Source organism: Peromyscus maniculatus, chromosome 13, assembly GCF_049852395.1.
Source record: "Peromyscus maniculatus bairdii isolate BWxNUB_F1_BW_parent chromosome 13, HU_Pman_BW_mat_3.1, whole genome shotgun sequence".
Taxonomy (NCBI): Eukaryota; Metazoa; Chordata; class Mammalia; order Rodentia; family Cricetidae; genus Peromyscus; species Peromyscus maniculatus.
Genome location: NC_134864.1, coordinates 47816399 through 47837514, shown reverse-complemented (window position 1 = coordinate 47837514; position 21116 = coordinate 47816399). Strand labels below are relative to the sequence as shown.

The window sequence follows — 21116 nt, the reverse complement described above, 5'->3', positions numbered from 1 at the left end:
ATCCTACCTAATGGAGCTTCTGTAATGAAGCCAAAATCTCCAGCACCATCAGTGACTACAGGGCAACAGAGAGGTACGGATTTTCTGGTACTTCAAATTGGCAGAGAAAGACTGTAGTGGCCACTGCTTTGCTCTGATCCCTGCCTGTTCCTACAGCTCTCGGCATCTGTCTCAGCATATACATCATGACTAAGGAAGGCATGAATGGTGTAGCCACTGCATGGGATGAATCTTCTGTTCTTTGTCTCTATCTTTCACCTGTGGATTGGTTTTAAAGTTTTTCACTTCATGTTTTACGTTCAACCTGGGTAAAACTTTCTAGTGTCCTACTTTCCATTCAGTAACATTCTCCTTCAAAATATTTCCAGTGTGCTGCTGTACTTACTGATGAATGTTATTTACGTTGTGCTAAACACTTGAGTGATAAAATGAAGTAAACCATATAACTAACTAGCTTATTTGAGAGGCATGTCACATTCTTCCTCCTTTGCATGCTCTGTCTTTCCATTTTACTGACCTTATATGATAAACATACTTCATTTAAAGCCAGTTCAATAAAAGTTGTTCTTCATGTGAATTGATATCACCTGAACATGTGAAATAGAATTGTTTCCAGAAATTACAAACATTCTTGAGAAATAACAATGATGAGTGTGTGTGTGTGTGGGGGGGTCACCAACTGTAGAAATTTAGTGTGTGTGTGTGTGTGTGTGTGTGTGTGTGTGTGTGGTGTGTGTGTGTGTGTGTGTGTGTGTGTGTGTGTGTGTGTGTGTGTGTAGGTAGGTAGGTAGGTAGATAGATAGATAGGTAGGTAGGTAGATAGACTTGAGTAAGATAGATAGATTTGAATAAGATAGGGAGAGAGAGAGAGAGAGAGAGAGAGAGAGAGAGAGAGAGAGAGAGAGAGAGAGAGAGAGAGAGAGAGAGATTTGAATTAACTCATGACTGGCCTATCATTTCATAAGGGCAAACTCCCACCTTTGAGTGATTTGTTGGATCACTCTTTGTGCCTGTGATCCTGTAAGAAATGAGACCATGCACTTGCTTTTGTGTATCCACAGAAATCCTTCTCTGCCCGGGCTGTGTCCCGCTCTCATCAGAGGGCAGAGCATATCTTAAAGAACTTGCAGCAGGAAGAAGAGAAGAAACGGCTCGGTCGTGAGGCAAGCCTCATTACCGCCATCCCCATCACCCAAGAGGCTTGCTATGAGCCCACCTGCACCCCCAACTCAGAGCCTGAGGAAGAAGGTGCTTTCACACCTTTTTTAAATGGGGATTTTATGGGACCAGGAGGGGCATGCCACAGGAAAAGGACCTGTTTTCAGATTAAACAGGGATGACATCATGTGAAATGCCCGCCCCATCTCATCTCTCCCTCACAAGGAGAGAAAAACGCTGTTTCTAAAGTTAGAGTGGTCCTGTCCCTGGAGAGTAGTAGTAACCTTGAACGAATCAGTCTGATAGCAGGAAAAGCATTGGTTGTGGCCCAGGGAGGCTGAATCCACCACGCACAAGCCAGCAAATGCATTGAGTCTTCCTTACTAAAAATGAGTTCGTCCATTAACCACTTTTAACCTTCCCAAGTATAGATAACTTTCTGGTGGTTATCAAAAAAAAAATGATTAGTGAACCATTCTAAATTCATTGATTCTCTGTTCGTTATTTTGTGGGAAATTTTGTAAGGCATTTTCTGTTCTATAGAAGTCCTATGTTTTGTTTTCTAAGTATGCGGTAAAGTTACTTAAGCATTCTGGTCTGAGGGTGGCTGTACTTTATGTAAGTACAACTTTACTTGTAGTGATGATAAATTTGGGTTAGAAAACCAAAATTCACATTCCCCGTTCTGCTTGCCAGTAGAAGAAGTCGCCAATCTGACATCCCGACGGCTGTCTGTGAGTCCATCCTGCACCTCCAGCACATCCCACAGGAACTATTCCTTCCGCAGAGGGTCAGTCTGGTCCGTCCGTTCAGCAGTCAGTGCTGAAGGTGTGTCCTCTGACCAACATGTTGTTCTTCATAACTACTTTGTTCTAAAATACATTATAATATCAGAAGTGCTTTATGGCTTAAAGTTTATATTTAGTTATGTGAGCAATTTTTGAGTTCAAAGTTTTTGTAATATTAGCTTTATTCTTTGCTCAGATGCATCTGGTTGTCCCATTTATAAATTACTAATTATGCTCTTCCTTAAATTTTCTTGGCACTATTTTCAAAAGACACTTGATCGTGAGTGAGGGTGTCTATCTCATGATTCTATTATACTAATCTGTTTCAGTCTCTATCTTGATCCCAACCCCAGGCAGTCTTGGTTATAGCTTTCTAGTTAAGTTTTTAAATTGCAAAGTGAAAGAGGACTTTCACTTTCCTCTTTCACTTTGTTTTTCATTTCTAAGATTATTTTAGCTATTCTTGAACTCTTGGCATTCCTGTGTGAATTTTAAGATGGGTTCATCAGGCAGATGTATCTTAATCAATGGGCCCATGAACATGGGTTATCTGTCCATTCATACTATTGTAATGGGTGTGACTTTTGGTCTACAAAGTTAACACTTCTTTTGTTGAATTTATTCCTTTTGTTGTTGTTGTTGTTGTTGTTGTGAGTTTATAGGAACTTGTTCTTCAAATTTCACTTACAAGGCTTTTTATTACTAATGTGTCATTTGCAAACATAAATTATTCACGTTTTTCCTAATGTAGTTTCCTTGTATTTCTTGTTATTGACCACTTAGCCCTGCCAAGTTTCAAGGATAAAGTTACTACAAACAGTGACAATATATATTTTTGTCTTGCTAGCAGTCCTAAAGAGGAAGCATTTAGTCTTTCACCATCAATTATGATATGAACCATAAATTTTTAATAATCTTTGTAATGTGAAGGAAATTCCTTTTGATTCACAGGGCTTTCATATTTTAATCATGAAAATGATCTTATGTTTGTCAAATGGCTTCTATGCACTGATTAAAATTCTCCTGTGCTTTTTTTTTCTTCATTTAATTAACATGGTATGTTGCATTCCTTTTTTCATAGGTTGTCCTATGCTTACTTTCCATTCCAAAGCTACACGGTCTTGTTCATAGTATGCAGCCTTTCTTTTGCATGGTTCTAGATACCATTTGACAAGACATTGCTGAGGGTTTTCACCCATGTGTTCATAAGGGATATTGGTCCCCAGTTTCATTTCTTGCACTGTCATCAAATAGTCTCAGCATCAGAGTATATATACAGCTGAGAAAATACACAGGTATAAATTGCCTTCTAAACACTGTTCCTGCTGAATTCCAAAAGGAGAGATATATGGTTTTCCTTTTCATAAAAATCAAAGTCCTTTTAATTTCCTCTGTGAGTTGTGATTTGATTGACTGGTATTTTAGAGTCAAGGTAATTATTACATATTTAATTTCCTTGTGAATTCTGTCTAGCTGCTTTCTTATGAAAAATTATATATTCTCCATTGATTATTGTCACATTACATTTCTCCTTTTACTTCTGCCTTCATTTACTTCATATTTTTAGAGTTCTACAATTACATGCATATATGCATATGATTACTCTTCCTGATAAGTTGAGTCTTTATCAAAAAATATCTATCCTTGCCTGTAGTAAGAGCTTTCCTCTTAAAATATACATCATCTAGCATAAAGTTCACCATTCCAACTCTTTTCATTTCTGTTCACATGCTTATGTTTGTATTTTTGAAGCAATATTTTGATTCTTATACATAGATTGGTTTTTAGTCAATATGTTTATTGTTCTTTTTTTTTAACCCATTCCACTAATTCTGCCTTTTGTTTGGAGAATTTAGTCCATTTTCATTTCCTGCAATTGATGAATAAACTAAGATTTATGTCTTCCATATTAAAGAACAAAATATGTCGCATGAAACACAGTTTTGCAACATTTATTTTAGGTTACAATCACCTTCATTTATATGGCACTTATATGAAAATACAGCATATTCATAATAACTAACTCAAAACCATTGCTTAATAAGTACCATAAGATCTAAGCATCCCCAGGACAGTTTCTACTGATTGCATTTGTTCCTGAATGTGAACAGAATTTTCTTGTTTCTTTGAGTGCCTTATACACTTTTTATTGAAAGTCAATAAAGTCAAAAAAGAAAAAAAAAGCTGAGTGGTGGTGGTGCACACCTTTAATCCCAGCACTTGGGAGGCAGAGACAGGTGGATCTCTGTGAGTTAGAGGCCAGCCTGGTCTACAGAGTGAGTTCCAGGACAGCTAAGGCTACACAAAGAAACCATGTTTTGAAAAAGCAGAAAAAAAAATGAACACAGTTTGTAATGTGACAGATGTCTGTCATCTATCTATCCACCCACCCATCATTGTTAGCATCTCATATGCATCTAATGAGAAGTAGGATTGAGAACAATAAGCTTTTGTCTTACAGCCCTTCATAGGACCTCTAAAATCTCATCAGTCACAGAAGTTAAGATAGGAGACTCAAAGACTCAACATTCTCTATATTCCATAAAAAAATGTTTATTTTGTATTAATAATAAGTGGCTTTATTTTCATATCAATCTGCTGGTAAATAACTTTACTACCTTTCTTGACATCTACTACCTCCACTGCCTTTTTCTTTATTCTAAGTGAAGTAATTATCGATTTTAATACTTACTGAACTTATCAGATGAGGGTATCAATATGACTGGGTTACACTATGCCTGTTGTAAATTCACATGCTTTCTGCTACCCAATGTTTGTGCTCATAATCTCTCACACATGTTTGTGACATGTGGCATGACATCTATGAAAAAAATGCCTTAGTCCTCACTTAGAATTTTATTTTCTCTGATTTCATATTATGAACTAACTTCCTCTCTCAATACGTCTGTGCCTCTCTTCCTCTGCAGTACAAGATAATGACAGTGCTTAGGAAGTGGGTTAATTCTGTTGTTTTATAGGGAGAGGCACTCTCCATAAAGCCACATTTTTTTTTTTTTTACTTTTTAGCAGTATTATAGATTGTATTGTCAAACAGGATTTGAACTGAAAGTCGTGGTTGCATTGGGATTTTGTCTCTCCCCGCAGATGAGGAACGCACCACTGAACACACACCAAACCACCATGTGCCTCAGCCTCCGCAAGCAGTATTCCCAGCATGCATCTGCGCCGCGGTCCTTCCCATTGTTCATTTAATGGAGGATGGAGAGGTGCGAGAAGATGGAGTGGCAGGTATCATTGGGCCAGCCAAATGGCTCCGTTCTTACCCCACTCATTTAAAGGGAAACAGATTTTTTTTTTCTTGAACATACCATCTACCTACCACATGCTAGATTGTTCTATTATATTATATTTACAGATGTATATAATTATAGATGTTTAACATAGCATGCTAATGTTGCCACTTCTCTACCTCTTTCTCTTGCTATTTTTATTGCCTTTACCAAGAAATTTCTTCAAAATAGTTTGCTAGGTCCATGAAAAATTTTTATGACCAGAAAGTACATCAGTACATATTTGACTATCAAGATGTCAAACAGTGATTTTTTTCCCACCTCAGAAATCTTAGCTATTAATTCAGCCACACCAAAGCCTTCATTCCTACTTGATTATTTTTCCAGATATAAAGAGAAGTCTGAAAGAAGAAATAGTAGAATAGGGGTACAGTGGTTATATTTATAATGGGTAAAACGTTAATTTTTTTTGCCTGTTTTTTTTTTCTTTTTCATTCTTTGCTAAGAATTGAACCCAGGGTCCTGCACATAATAACCAAGAGCTCTAACGCTGAGATCTACCCTCAATCCTCTTCTTCCTTTAAAAAGAATTGAGACATTGTCTCATTAAGTTGCCCAGGCTTGCTTTAAACTCACTTATAGCTGAGGCAAGCCTTGAACTTGAAATCCTCCTGTCTCAGCACCCCCTGCCAAGTAGCTGTAATTTCAAGCCTATGCCACCAGACTCAGCTTAGGTTAATATTCTTCCAATTTATGCAAGAGAGAGCACAAGATATATATTACCATTATTAAAACTCAATAATAATAATAATTTTTAACACCCCACCCCCTATGAGCAAATGATGTGAACAGTCTCTAGGCCAACAACACCCATGAATAACACAGTTACATAAACAATACTATCTCACATTTTGTCTACAAAACTGCAAAACTTATTTCAAATTTAACTGTCCAAGGTTAGTGAAGAAACAAGAAAAATATCAGGCTAGCACCTCACAGGAGAGGCATAAATTTGGGACAAGCATTGGAATGTTGTTTCACAATATGCATAAAAAGGCAGAAGCCCTTTAGCATAGACTTGATTTTTTTCATATAAAAATTTGTAGAGGACATTGTACATTATATATCATATATGATAATGAATCTTTGAAAATAATGTGAATGCCTAAGCACAGGGTATCAATTAATCTTGTTGCCTTTATATGATAGCATTCTCAGTGCTTCGGAAGTCAGAGTCAAGAAAATTAACTTAAAGAGTGTTCTATGTAATGCAAAGTAGAGTTTGAAATAGCATTTTCTATATGCTGCTTTGAAATATGTGTATGTATGATTTTCATGAATATGAAAAGCAGATCCCAGTTAGTAGCCTTCTGTATTGATGAACTTAACAGTTTTTATTTTTCTCTCCAATTTTTTTCTGTATTTCAACATTTTAAACATCATATTGCTTTATTAAAGCAGTAAGATTTTTTTTAGATCTTATAAATATATTTTAGTAAGCAGTTTTAACCTAGGAACCCCATCTATGGATTGTGTATAGAGCTCAGTGGTAGAACCTTTGCTTTGCATATGTGAACACTTGGGTTTAGTCTCCAGCATCATACACACACACACTCACACACGCATTTTAATTATTTAGAAAGATACTTGAAAATGAAAGTTTATACTTATGTGTTTTTTATTCATAGCATTTATTTGTATAGCTCTTGATCTTAATTTGATGTTAATTTATGAAGCAAAAACTTATTATAATTTACTCAAAATATAGGCTGAATGATAAATTTATACTACATTCTAAGTTTTTGGCTTGGAAACCAGCAGAACTGAGGGCCACTGTTCAAACTGAAGATCATGTGTTGTTGACCAACCCTCCTCTGCTTCCTTTCCCAGTACACACCCAGGGAACCTTATCCTGACCTTGTGTTACAATGAAGTAGCACTGTCCCCATAGGATTATGTATTTATTCCTAGGAAAAGAATTACTGCCAACTCAACTGTTTTATCTTGCTGAAATGGATACTGTTTAAAGTATCTGGATAATAAAAATTCGTCCCTAGTTCATAGTTCATTTGTATTTTAAGCCAAACCATATTTTAAAACCTAAATAATTGCTTTTGGAATTTATTCTGGGATTAAAGAGATGGCTCAACAGTTAAGAGCATTTGGTTTGATTCCCAGCACTGACATAGTGGATCACAACCATCTGTAACTAGTTCCAAGGGATCCAACACCCTCTTCTGACTTAATCTCTACAGGCACCGGGCACACATGTAGTGGGCATATGTACATTGAGGCAAAATACTCATATATATATATATATATATATATATATATATATGGAAATTGTTTAAATAAAATAAAAATTAAATGTTAAAGCTGAATTTATACAAAATGCTGATTTGACTTTAATTTAATGATGACTTACATTGCCAACATTAGGTTGGTCTTCAGCGCTAGGACTACCGCATATAATTGCAAAGGCAGTGCTTGCCAAGCAATGCCAATACCTAAAGACCAACTCCCTCTTGCTTTCCTTTCCTTACACAAGCAAATATTCAGTGAAAACAAAACCGACAGCTTTCCACTTTTCAATACAGAAAATGTTCAGAGGACCTTTTTTTTTTTCAATATCATGACCATATGAGCTTTATTGCATTTTACTCTTTAAAAAATAATAGTTTAGAGCCAGGCAGTGGTGACACACGCCTTTAATCCCAGCACTCGGAGGCAGAGACAAGTGAATCTCTGTGAGTTCGAGGCCAGCCTGGTCTACAGAGCGAGATCCAGGACAGGCACCAAAACTACAGAGAAACCTTGTCTCAAAAAAAAAAAAAAAGACTTTAAAAAATAATAGTTTAATTATTTGAATATTTCACACATGTGCACAATTTTACTCTTATGCATCCTTCTTTCTACCTTCCTCCAACTCACTCTGGGACCCACAAATCCTTCTCCTTCCCAGATTGATGTTTTCTTTCTTTTTATTTTATCTTATTTTTTATGTGTATGGTTTCTGCCTGTATATACATCTGTGCACCACATTCATGCCTGGTGCCTGCAGAGACCAGAAAAGAGCATCGACTCTCTTAGAACTGGAGTCACAGATGGTTGTGAGCCACCTTGTGGGTACTGGGAATTGAACTCATGTCCTCTTGAACAGCGACTGGTCCTCTTAACCACTGGGCCATCCTTCTAGCAATAATGCTTTCTTTTTTGTTGTTATCATTATTAATAGGCCCCTGCATCCAGTTATTGCTGACCCTGTGCAGATAATATAGGGCTACCCACTGAGACAGAGGCAACTTGCTAATAGCCACAGGCCCAAAGAAGAGTAACTCTCCCTCCCTCAACAGCCATCAAATGCCATTTGTAACTGTAGTTTTCCTGCCTTGCCCACAGTCAGGACAAATGTCTGTCACCAGCCAGTCCCACAGCCACTCAGACCCAACCAAGTAAACACAGAGACTTATATTGCTTACAAACCATATGGCCATGGCAGGCTTCTTGTTAACTGTTTTTATAGCTTAAATTAATCCATTTCCATAAATCTATACCTTGCCACATGGCTGGTGGCTTACCGGCATCTTCACATGCTGCTTGTCATGGCGGCGGCTGGCAATGTCTCCTTCTGCCTTTCTATTCTTTCTTTTCTCCTCTCTGTTAGTCCCGCCTATACTTTCTGCCTAGCCACTAGCTCCTTAGCTAAAAGTTCAGACTCAGGCTCAGCCTCCACCCATACTGGAGTTTTTTCTGCCTTCATCTCATACAGGCAACCACACCTGCTGAGTGGATTTTGCACCAGCCATGTCATGTGCAGAAGACAGCATTTTGCAGTTGTTCTACCCCTCTGCTGGCTCTTTAACATTCGTTCTACTCACTTTTCCACAATGTTCCTTGATCCTTGGATAGGAGGGTCATACAGAACACTCCTTTTACAGCTAAGGACTACATGCAACCACTGATTCCCAGGACTTGGACCAATCATGAGTCTCTGTCTTAAGCAATTCTCTGAAAAAAAAAAAAAAGAACATCTCATAACAAAAATATTGAGAGGTAGTTTGACAATATGACCGTTTGGTAGAACACCAGTAGGTTCCCCTAGAGCCCTAGTCATGAGGTTTTGATCAAATTACAGTACCAGCCATGAAATCCATCCTGTGGAGCGGCCTCAAATCTGATCATACGAGGTTAGTTTCCCCTATAACCACCATGCTACTGTTGGGCCAGTGGGTACAGCGTGCCTGGCAGGTCAGGAGTTAGATCCCTGGGACCCACACGATAGAAGAACATCAACTTCAGAAAACTTTTGAAAGCAGAAAGAAAGGACTCATTAAGGCTTAGTAAATAAAATGCTTGAAAACTTCTTCTAGTTGATGGACTGATGGCCACTTTTCTCTTCTGAAGTCAGTGCTGTGGCCCAGCAAGTCTTGTGGAACTGTCTAATTGAAGATCCATCAACAGTTCTTCGACATTTTCTGGAAAAATTGACCATCAGCAATAGACAAGTGAGTTGCTCTTCCTTGTCCGTAGCTATGAGTATGAGCTCTGCTGGAAGCAAGCGAAGGACTTTATAGTGCTGCCATGTGATATTAGCTATTCTGATGTGTAGCCAATAGATGCCTTTTACGTAATGATGAGCAATATTAATTTTTGCTAATGCAGTTGAGATTCTTGCAAGATTCTCAATATTTTAAACAAATATAAAATGAAGTTTGTTGTGTCTAGGGTTGAATTCATTTAAAGAATTCTAGTTGTTTGGTAGCCTGGAATGCTAGTGGAATTATTTCAATATGTTAACGTTCTCATATTATTACCCAAAAAGCTAATTTACCAGAACACCTGTAAGGTGTCAAAAAAAAGGGGAGTTTTCTAGACAATAAAAAAATCTGATGATTAAAAATTATTTCTATTATAATATACTAGAATATATAATATAATATATCAGTGATTGTATTCACTGGGAGATTGAGTTTGGTTTCTGGGGAGCGAAGTTAATTACAGGCATTTCAATTTATTTTCCCTTGGCTTCATTTTATCTCATTGATTTGAGACCTAGGAAACCAAACTAGGAAAGTCAATTCACCTGGTGTTCATATTAGTTTCTCAGATTAGCACCTCTCCACATTCCCTTTACACCTGGCAGCCATAACAAATACGAAGAGCTAAGTTTGCAGCTCTTCCATGATTTACCAGTGACCTGTAAACACAGCGCAAGGCCATATTTTAAAATAAAATTTTCTGCTCCTTGGTGATATTTATATAGTATCCATAAAAGAAAAGTATTCCCGCTCATTTAAATAGTAAGAATCACATATAGTACCAGTCTCTATGGATTGGGTTCTCCTCTGCCATGTTAAAGTGGTGATATAATTGAAATTAACTAATGGACAAAAGTTAGGAAAATCCCCCCTCTATTTTCAAGCAGTTAGTTTCTGACAACGTGGCTGCTGATTGAGGGCTTGACGCATCTGCTCTTCTTCCAGGATGAGCTAATGTACATGCTGCGCAAACTTCTCTTAAATATTGGAGACTTTCCAGCTCAGACATCACACATCCTGTTCAACTACTTGGTGAGTCTCGGCAGCTAATAGATGAGAAATGATTTCTGGTAGGAATCAGGAACATGGAGAAAGAAACATGGTGGTCCCTCCCCAATAAATTCCCAATAGTTATATAATCGAAGGAGAGTCAGCAGAAGTTTCCACTTTTAATATGAGGAAAGCCCTGCCTGGCACATTCTTTGGTGTGTGGTGGATCCTCAATAAATGTTATTTTCTTGATCCTCCTTTTAGCATTAGGCAACTTTCCTATGTTAGTTAGCTCATATCATGGTTAGTCTTCCCACCCACCCCCTTCTCCTACTTTGCTGATTAACTAACTAACTAACTAACTAACTAGCTAACACACACACACACACACACACACACACACACACACACACACACACACACTTGCTAGAAGGAAATCATAAATGTAGTCTTCCATAGCGACTCTTACGTTTCATCCTGCTTCACAGCTTCTCTCTGACCCCTCCCAGATTTATCTTTTGTTTTTTCACATTCTTCTCCTTAAAACACAAATGAATATGCACGTGGTTTGGAGAGTGGGGCATGCTACCTATTTTGAAATTGTCCTTCAACCCTGACAGACAGGAGGACAAGTGAATATCCTTGTGGACATTTTCTCCCTTTCCATTATGAGGGGAAAAGCCATATGCCTATGCATCTACAGCAGTGTGACAGACTTAGCTCATACTATAAATCTAGAAGTGCAGGCGATGTTTGTAATTCCTTTACGGTGTCTATGACTAATGTGGTCTCCCTTCTCAGTGTCCACTTGTTGGCCAGCCCACGAAAAAATAAGAGCCCAATCCACATGAAAGCCAGCTTTTGCCAAGATTTTCTGTTCTCTTCACCTGCCTAGTGCAAGTGTTAAGGAACGTAACCGAAGTGTTAAGGAAGCGTTTGAGCAAAGACTACAAATGCAGGGGTGATTTCATTTTACAAAGAAAAGCCAAGAAAATGGGAACTGGAGTGTAGGAAGAATGTGGCTCTGTGGTTGTTGTTCTTTTGATTCAGGTGGGACTAATCATGTACTTTGTGAGGACCCCATGTGAGTGGGGGATGGATGCCATCTCTGCCACGCTGACCTTCCTGTGGGAGGTGGTCGGGTATGTGGAGGGCCTCTTCTTCAAAGATCTCAAGCAGACAATGAAGAAAGAGCAATGTGAAGTGAAGCTGCTGGTCACTGCTTCCATGCCAGGTAACCCCTATGAATATTTATATGTGTATATGTATTCTCCTTTGAAAGACTTGTGACTTTTTCATTCACAAGAAAAATAAGAGTTCTAACCCCTAGTATTGAATGCATTCAAGAATTTTTGTTTAGTATAGCCAGGAGAAATATAATAGCCCTTTCAAAAAGTCAGGAGTTGTGAGATGAAAAGGCAGATATCTGAACAGAGTGCCAGCGAATCAGCCTTGAAGAGGGGCCAAGGTTAAAGATTTATTTAAGTCTATCGCAGCGGGCCAGTTGGACTCAAAGCCATTGTGAGTGAATTTTTGACACTGCCATTTGAATGATATTGTTTGTATGGCAAGGACCCTGGGCCTTTGTAAACTCACTGAGAGGAGGCTTTCTGAAAAGTTGGAGAGGCGAAAAACCGGAAAAGGGAGAAATAAGAAAGAACACAGTATGTGTTGTGAACTCTGGATGCTGTTCCTCTCCACTCAGCACAGCTTATTTGCCCTTGAGATGGAGATTTTTAACAATACTTTATCCTTGTGTGGAGGGTATTAAAATGTAGGATGATATGTGTCTTGAAATGAAGAGAATGGCTAAATTATGTGGAGGTGAGAACACAGGTTCCACAGCAGAGAAGCCCGCGTTAAAATCAGCCCTGCCATTTATTAGCTGTATAACCAGAGTTAACTGTGGAAAAATAAAATCATTTCTCATGCCTTCTTTCCACGTGTGTGATATATAAATGTGATTCCTGACTCACAATTATGATGAATGCATTAGTTTCTGTATATAAAATACTTTTTTAAAAGGCCTGCTCTGTGGTAATCATCCAACAGGTGGTGGATAATTACGAATTTGTATGCTGTGTAGGGTATTCAAAAGAATAGTCAGCTTTTTTATTCTATATCGAAAAAAGTCATATTGTCACTCACATTCTTAAAAGCTTGGCAACATAGCTAGTTTGAAGTCGGCCTGGACTAGATAAGATCCTATTACCTGTTTCAAAAGCAAGCAAACTAACTTAAAGAGAAGTTGATAGTAACAACAATGGAAATCAGCTCATCGATACTATTTTAATTTTAATGTTGTGTGACTTAAATGCAAACTTAAATGAAAGACTCTGTTCATAGTTATTTTAATCTTGGGTAGGTACCAAAACCCTGGTAGTTCATGGACAGAATGAATGTGACATTCCAACCCAGTTACCAGTCCATGAAGACACTCAGTTTGAAGCCCTGCTGAAGGTAGGAACACTTTTTTGACAGAAATGATTTTTTTTATGCATACCCATGGCCTCCTCAGTAAATATGCTTTAGAATTATAGTGAATGGCACTCTGTATTCAGACTAACACATCCAATTCTTCACTCTCCAGAGGCCCCGCTACCTTTGCACCCTTGTATAATTTCCACCACTTTTCACTGGCATTTTAGCTTTGCATTAAAGCAGGCAGAATTGGGCAAATTCTGTCTCAAACGGGGCAGGGTTGCCTTGAGATGTTATTCCCAACCCCCCCCCCCCCCCGAAAGCTGTGAGTTCCGGCTTAGGAACATTTGCTTTTCCTGTTTTAGTTTTTTACCGTGCCCTGGTTTTGCTCAGAGAAGTAAATTCTAGGCATCAACTGAAGTTAACACCAAGAGCAATCTATACAATCCGGAAACCACTGGGTGATGCAGGAAAATACATACTTTAGAATAAATCAGGCCGGCAATCAAAGAATTTTCTAATGGTTGTAACAATCCCCCTCAAAAGAAGTGCAGATGATTGCCACCCGTACCGGCAAGGCTTTTCATGTAAAGTAAGAAGGATGCTAGGACAGCAATCCTCACTCATCTGGAGTCTACATCTTTAGTAACTTTACCTCACTAGAGAAGATTGGAACCCAGTTCTGGACCCTAATATAAGTAGAAACATGTAGGTGGGGCCATGCCTCCTCTTTCAGACTTCTTTGAGATTGCTGGTGAATATCTAAGGTCCTCTGACACTGGCAAACTTTTAACACCACCCCGTTTGCATACTTAACACTGGATGGTGGATATCAAGATTCGGACAGTGAGTTCCCCTCCATGATGTCATTACAGCCAGGGCAATGTCAATCACAGGACCTCTCTAATTAGTTTCTTTTCCATCAGTAGTATCATATTAGTTTCATTACACACGTTACCTACATGAAAAGCACTGGATGTATTATAGTTTGGATTATTCTAGATCTAAATATAATATGTAATATAATATAAATACTAAAAATACTTTCCCTAATCTCATGCCCACGAGGTGCCACTGTCCCTTCACAGTCTGTCGGTCAGTCTGAATTAAAACTGTGCTACTTTGGACACTGTAAGAATAGATGATTTACATTACCAGTCTTTACTATATCACTTTTAGATAAATGTATCACTATATGTTGTCATGTCCCTATAAGAATTACCTTGCGTCCTTCTAGCATACCATCTATCTACCAGGTAATATAGTCTTGATAAACGTTTATAAAATTTGTTGCTATTGTTCTAGGAGTGTCTAGAGTTTTTCAACATCCCAGAATCCCAGTCAACACATTACTTCCTCATGGATAAACGATGGAACCTTATCCACTACAACAAGGTAAGTCTGCCATCATGATGCCCATGCTGACTTGTGTCGAAAGCCCCCCAAACCTTGCATAAGTGCAGCTTACTACTGGTAATGTGTCACTGGTTCACTTTATAAGCATGTACTCCTGGGTCTCTTGGGCTTTGGACCAATTGATTTACCTTTCTACCCCTTAGTGCCCATATCTGTAAAGTGAAAGTGATTATAGCATACGTTCTGGGATGGTTGTAATCATTGAAGGAGCTAGTCCAGCTTGAGCACTTAGCTACTCATCACAGTTGATATGGGTGAAAAATTCATATTTTTGTATCGTATTGGAAGCTTTTCTAATTGCTGTGATCAAGTACTACACAGAAGGGAAGTTGGGAGGAAGGTTTATTTTGGCTCACTGTTGAATACAATCCACTAAGGCCAGAAATACACGTGAAACTAGAGGGGGGCCCATCAGTCGCATGGCATCTGCAGTCAGGAAGCCGAGCAAGAGTGCCTGTGCTCAGCACACCCCCTCCTCTTCCTTCAGTCCAGGTCCTCAGTCCACGAGGCTGACGGTGAAGACTAACCATCCCATGCAGACAGTCAATGGCAACGGTGTGCCTCTTTGAAATTTCAGCTGTTTTGGCTTTCTTCCCCTTACTTTAAACATGATGATGCTGACTTGATCTAATGGACAAAATGACACTTCAGGTGGTCCCCAGCATCACTTAGGTTAACTCTCTAACAGAGTAATGTGTCCCCCTGACCTTATACCCAGTGCTGAGCATGGGTACCCAGACTGGGCAGAGGGAAGCTCTCCTGAGGAGGGCATAGTGCCTTCTTAGAGGTTCTCTGGAAATGAGGAGTGTAAGGAGGCAAGAACAAAAACCATTAGAAAATAAATGAATGTTTTGTCTGCCTGACGTTTGAATAAAGAGGAAATGAAAATGAAACATAACTGGTGTTGAACTGGTTTCTCTCTCTCTGTGTAACCCACCACAGACCTACGTTCGAGATATTTATCCCTTCCGGAGGTCCGTGTCTCCACAGCTGAACCTTGTACATATGCATCCGGAAAGGGGGCAGGAGCTCATTCAGAAACAGGTGTTTAACCATGCCTTTTTATTCTGGGTCGTGTTGTTGGGAGGGTAACCTTACACACATTACCAACCTTGAGAGTCTGCAATTCTATTGTGATTCTCCCTTCTGATAATGGCTGAAAGGTAACCTTGCTCAAAATAGATTGTCCTCTCAAACATGCAAGTTTTGTAAGTTGTATCCTAGTGCATAAGGTATTCAGAGAAACTCACATGGGATACTATTATGAAACATATAATAGAAATATTCTAACTTATTAACTGGCTAGTTTCGAGGTATGGGTTTTCACTTGACATTTTTATAAAGTATTGTATGTATTTATTGTATGTATATAAAGTAAAGTATTTATATGTATTGAAAGAATACATAGGTGACACATGGTGGTGTATGACGACAACCCCGGTACTGAAGAGGTGGAGGCAGATTGGGTGTTCAAACTCACTCTCACTCATATGAATTTCACGGCCAGCACAAACTCCGTGAAACCCTTTCTCAAATAAAAGAAAAAAGTATGGGCTAGGAAGACGGACGGCCCAGTGGGTAAAGTGCCTGCTGTGCCAGAGTAAGGACATGAGTTCTGATCCCCAACACACATCAAAAGCTAAGAGTGGTGGTGTGTGTCTGTAACCCCAGTGCTGGGGACGAGGGGAGGAAGGTGGATACATGGGGCTCTTTGGCCAGACAGCCTAACTGAAATAGTGAGCTCTGGGTGCAATGACAGCTGCTGCCCCCCTCCCAAAAAAATAAGGTTGAGTGTGATAGAGGAAGATGCACAAAGTTGACCTCTGGCGAGCACACCTGTACACACTCATGTGCCACATGCACACAAAGTATACAATGTATACAACAATAGTTTGGACACTATGAACACAGTGACTTAAGCCAGGTGAAAATAAGTAAAAAAAAATATATCGCCTCAAAGCAGCATCAAACAAGAGCTGGAGCTCTAGACTCCTTCCCTCCTGTGCGGTTGACTAGGACTCTGACCTTAGTGGCTTTTTGGAAACGGGAAAAGACACAGCCAAGCAACCGTACTTACATCCAATATTGGGAGAACAGAACAGCATTCACATACTCGATCACGAATCAGACTTTGGTCCTAAAGAGAGTCAGCAATCTGCATGCAAAACATGACTTCATGCACAATTCCAAAACTGATCATTTTCTTAATGTGATTTTAATGCTTATATATTTGTTAACTTCTATTTTTAAGTAAAATACATAAACAATAATTTGAAGATACTTGATCAACTCAATTTTTCTGCATACATCAAGGATGCTCATTTTTACATTAAAATATCATTCATGAGATAAATGAGGTTTTTTTTTTTTTTTTTTTTTTTTTTTTTTTTAAAGATTACTACCATTAACTGCCTCCATTTCTTTTAAAAGAAAGGAGATGCTGAGTCCATTGCCAAGTGTGAGGTGCTGGGCAAAATTGAAAGGTCTTCACCATGAACAGTGTCCAAGACCACCTCACCAAAATGACCATAGCCTTTAATTTTGACAGCCAAGATAGTCAAAAGCATGGTCAAAAATGCTTCTTCACAGGCGTGTGTTTGTGATTATTATGTTTAAAATCACACTTCAAAGAGTGCTGTAATCAGGGCATTATGCTCTCTACTCCAAGCAGGAATCCTGAGATGTCTAAGTTCCCCCGGGAGATAAAAACATGGAGGCTTATGGTCTGGCTCGGAAGTTTCTGCAACAGCTGTTCACTGCTCAGGAACTTCCTAGTCCTATTCCTTTGCCCAGTGATTATCAAAAGAAGAGACCATGAGCTGCAGAGACATGTCTTCCAAACGCTGGAACAAACGGGTATCTGGGGCTGTCAGTTTTGTATTAATTATTTCCAGATTCCATTTTCTTAAAAAGACAAACCCAGAACTGCTAGGTCAAGGCATCTGTGGAGAAGCAGTAGCAATTGTCACTGACGCTAGCTCCCATTAGAGAAAGGCTCCTGTGTCAGGACATGCACACAAATAGGACTCTGTGTAGTTCTGGACTCCCTTGACAATCCCTGATTTGTGCTCCTCTAGGCCACAGCATCCCTAAGCTCAGACAGGTTCAGGGACTGAGAGTCCGTTAAACACTGTTTATTCCTTCTATGTGGTTAAGACACTCCTTCCTCTTCCCAGTCTTCCCCTTACATTCTGTCAGCCAAGTTTGTTACTGAAGATCTTCAGTGTCTTCACGCTGCTACTTTCAACTTTCTAATTCTGTTCTGCTCCTGCTAGGTGTTCACCAGGAAGCTGGAGGAAGTAGGGCGGGTGTTGTTTCTCATCTCCCTCACCCAAAAGATTCCCACAGCCCACAAGCAGTCACATGTCTCCATGCTGCAAGAGGACCTTCTTCGTCTGCCCTCCTTCCCTCGGAGTGCAATCGATGCCGAGTTCTCTCTCTTCAGTGACCCTCAAGGTACTACAGGAAGAAGGCCATTCCTCTTGACCTTTCTCTCATGCCTTTGTTTTGATCTGACCACTGGATGCCAGTGATTCTCAAAGCTTGGGTATACGTCTGAGTTAGCTGGAGGTTATGTTGAAACTCAAAATGCAGATACCCATCCTCCCCCTGCCAGTTTCAGGGTGGATTCCAAACTTAACATGTCTAACACATTTCCAGAGGATGCTGGGGATGCTGCTGATGCTGCCATTCCAAGCACTGGCTTTGGAGACCAGTGCTGGAGGCTGATGGCAGCAAGTGAAGGAAGCAGGAAGATGATGTTTGGAATCAGGGAGATGATGTTATGCGTAAACCGCACGCCCAACCCCTGTTTTCACAGATCTTAAGCAGAAAAGAAACATTAAAGTGGCTGTGTTCTAATTCTGGCAGAAAAGCAGCAGCCCATGACCTTGCAGGTGTAATTTTTAAGAATGGAAAAAGAGAAAGAGGGGAGGTCTGTGTTAGAGTGGGCTAGGATGCATGCAGTGGTAGGGGAAACAGAGGAAGAGGGAGAAAGAGAAAGGAACAAGGGATGGGATCAGGAGGGGCAGGGATATTTGTCCCAGGATAAACAGCCTCTGGATAGAGAGGAGACAAACTTGGCCGATAGGAAAATGTAGGTTTATAGGAAAATAGGGAACTCCATGATAGGATGAGGTGTTTAATTTTAATTGCACATGTTAATTAGATGAACCAAAGGGAGCTTCTGATGGCTGGACTTCAATACTTGAATACTTGATATCTGGACCTGGGCAGTCAGCCCCAGGAGGAGGACGTGATCAAATAAGGGATTAGACCTTGGGGGCTAGCTTTAGGAATGTAGTCTAATGGTTTTTAGCAATGCAGAGGGAATGGGCGGTGGGGAGGAGAAAGGGCAAGGCCTACCCAAGCCACATGCTCCAGTAGGCTAATGTCCCTTCAGTGTTTCTTCAGGGAAGTCCCTTGAGTAAGCAAATCCCAGGGTGCATAAGAAGATCCAAAGGGGGCCCAGCAAATCCTGAGTGAAACAGATCAGAACAGTAGTTGCTTCTGGGTGGGGAGGGAGTGCAGTTCTGACAAAGCCTGAGGGAGCTGTAGGAAAGGATAAAAATTAGCTGCAGAGTCCTTTGGGTTTTGTTCACCTGAGTCATTGAACATGCCATTTAAATTCTGTGCATTTGAGTGTGACTTATGCCTGAAGTGAGGCCGAGTCAGAGAAGAAGCAAGAGACCCAACTGAGAACCTTACTTTGTTACTTACATCCTTGATTTAGGACAAGCCACTTAAATTGCCATCCCTGTGCTTCAGGCTCCCTGACAGAGAAGGTTCTGGCCTAAACAGTGATAAGAAAGCCAGGCACTGATTCCCAACACTACCTGTTGTCTAGCTAGAATACCTCTTTCTGAGATGCAGTTTATTTAACAACACAATGCTGCAAATACCTGTCTTGGCTTGCCTGGGTTAACTCAAAGAGGTGTTGGTGCAGATCCTTAGATGGAGGGAGTGTTGTGCCCATGCAGGCAGTACTGTGCTGGAAAATCATTCAGCTGTAGAATTACCTGGAGTTGGAACAAATAAATGTAAAACAGGCATTTGGTCGCCTGCTCATGCTGACTAGTACGGGACTTACTCTGTCTCTGCTGTTTCATGTTCGCACAGCTGGGAAGGAGCTGTTTGGCCTTGACACTCTTCAGAAAAGCTTGTGGATCCAGCTCCTGGAGGAAATGTTCCTGGGCATGCCGAGCGAGTTTCCCTGGGGAGACGAAATCATGCTTTTTCTCAATGTGTTTAATGGGGCTCTGATTCTCCACCCGGAAGACAGTGCTCTGCTCAGGCAGTACGCTGCCACCGTCATCAACACAGCTGTACACTTCAATCACCTCTTCTCTCTCAGTGGCTACCAGTGGATTCTCCCTACCATGTTACAGGTGCCCCAAATCTCCTCTCCTAGCTACACAAGTAACCCAGTCCTGCTCAGACCTAGCTGTCCAACAAGATCTGTAAAGAGACCTTTCCATGACAAAGTTAACTTCTTTGTTACAGCAGAAGGCACCCACTGAAATCCCCCGCATAAAATTTCAAGAGTTCACACTATTCTGTGCTATCCTGAGATACTGCCCCAGAGCCGGGAGCTGGGATAGTCTTCCCGAGTTCTTTGGCATGGTAACTCCCAAAACTATGGCATCTGGAATAACAGCCTCAGTATTGCCCAACAACTCACTAGAAATTCACTCTCCTACAACCCCATCTCAGACCTGCTGAATACGGAATTCTGTTGTGAGGGCCCAACAGTGTGTGTCTTTAGCAAGCCATGGGGCAGTGCAGATCCTGTAGACAGAGAGAGGACCTCTGTGCTGCCTTCGAGCCAGCTGGACAGCAGATGACCATCTGCTGTGACCTCAGTTTGAACAAGAATTTCTCGTGCTGTAAATTTGGGTCCAAGGGATTGGAGGGGTTGACTTGAGCAAGATTTTCTGTCTCACATGTCCAGTGTGCATCTGGCTGCACTTAGGAGTAGAGTACCAAAGATAACTCAGTCAGGACCTGGGGCTAATTCTAGCTGCCTGTTTGGAGGAAGATCTTAATGAACATTATGAAAAGAGCATATGTGTGTACAAAGCACAATCCATTTCATCCCAATGATGGCAAGAAATTTGCTTTTACCACAAGACTCTCTGACTCATTTTTAAGTAATAGCAATTTTTTTTCTTTTATCAGTTACCAAAAGTAATTATACTCATTATAAAATTGAGACAACAAAGTTTGAACTGAACATGGAGATCACCTGCATCTCTTCTCCCCCAGAAAATTTTTATATTCCCTGAAAAATAAACATGCTGATATAAAAATAAAACTTCATCATACCATATTCAAATGTGTAGCCCCTTCTCAAGTAACAAAGACCATCGTGTGAATTTCACATAGCTATTGAGCTTTAGGGCATCATTTGACACAACTATGCTTCCCTTGTTTTGATATTTCATCTTACCCTGAACAGAATGGCTGAAGATCTGAAACAAATGAATGACATCCCACAATGAATGATGACATTGCTGGTGTGGATGTAGGCAAAGGGTGACACTTACTCGCTGCTC

At 40.0% G+C, this 21116-nt stretch overlaps 1 protein-coding gene across 12 annotated transcripts in view; it reads left to right on the top strand.

Annotated features, from left to right (window-relative positions):
* Unc80 (unc-80 subunit of NALCN channel complex) overlaps window positions 1-21116 on the top strand; it is a 182610-nt gene that overhangs the window by 117177 nt on the left and 44317 nt on the right. For 8 of the 12 annotated variants that reach the window (XM_076550199.1, XM_076550201.1, XM_015993863.3 and 5 more), the window contains 11 exons: window positions 1062-1248; window positions 1855-1986; window positions 5052-5195; window positions 9602-9702; window positions 10681-10767; window positions 11776-11959; window positions 13091-13185; window positions 14452-14541; window positions 15505-15606; window positions 17838-18018; window positions 19681-19949. In XM_076550199.1, the coding sequence (XP_076406314.1) occupies window positions 1062-1248; window positions 1855-1986; window positions 5052-5195; window positions 9602-9702; window positions 10681-10767; window positions 11776-11959; window positions 13091-13185; window positions 14452-14541; window positions 15505-15606; window positions 17838-18018; window positions 19681-19949 (1572 nt within the window). The remainder of the gene's footprint in view (window positions 1-1061; window positions 1249-1854; window positions 1987-5051; window positions 5196-9601; window positions 9703-10680; window positions 10768-11775; window positions 11960-13090; window positions 13186-14451; window positions 14542-15504; window positions 15607-17837; window positions 18019-19680; window positions 19950-21116) is intronic. The other 4 variants (XM_006974970.4, XM_076550203.1, XM_076550200.1 and 1 more) reach the window with 1 other exon arrangement.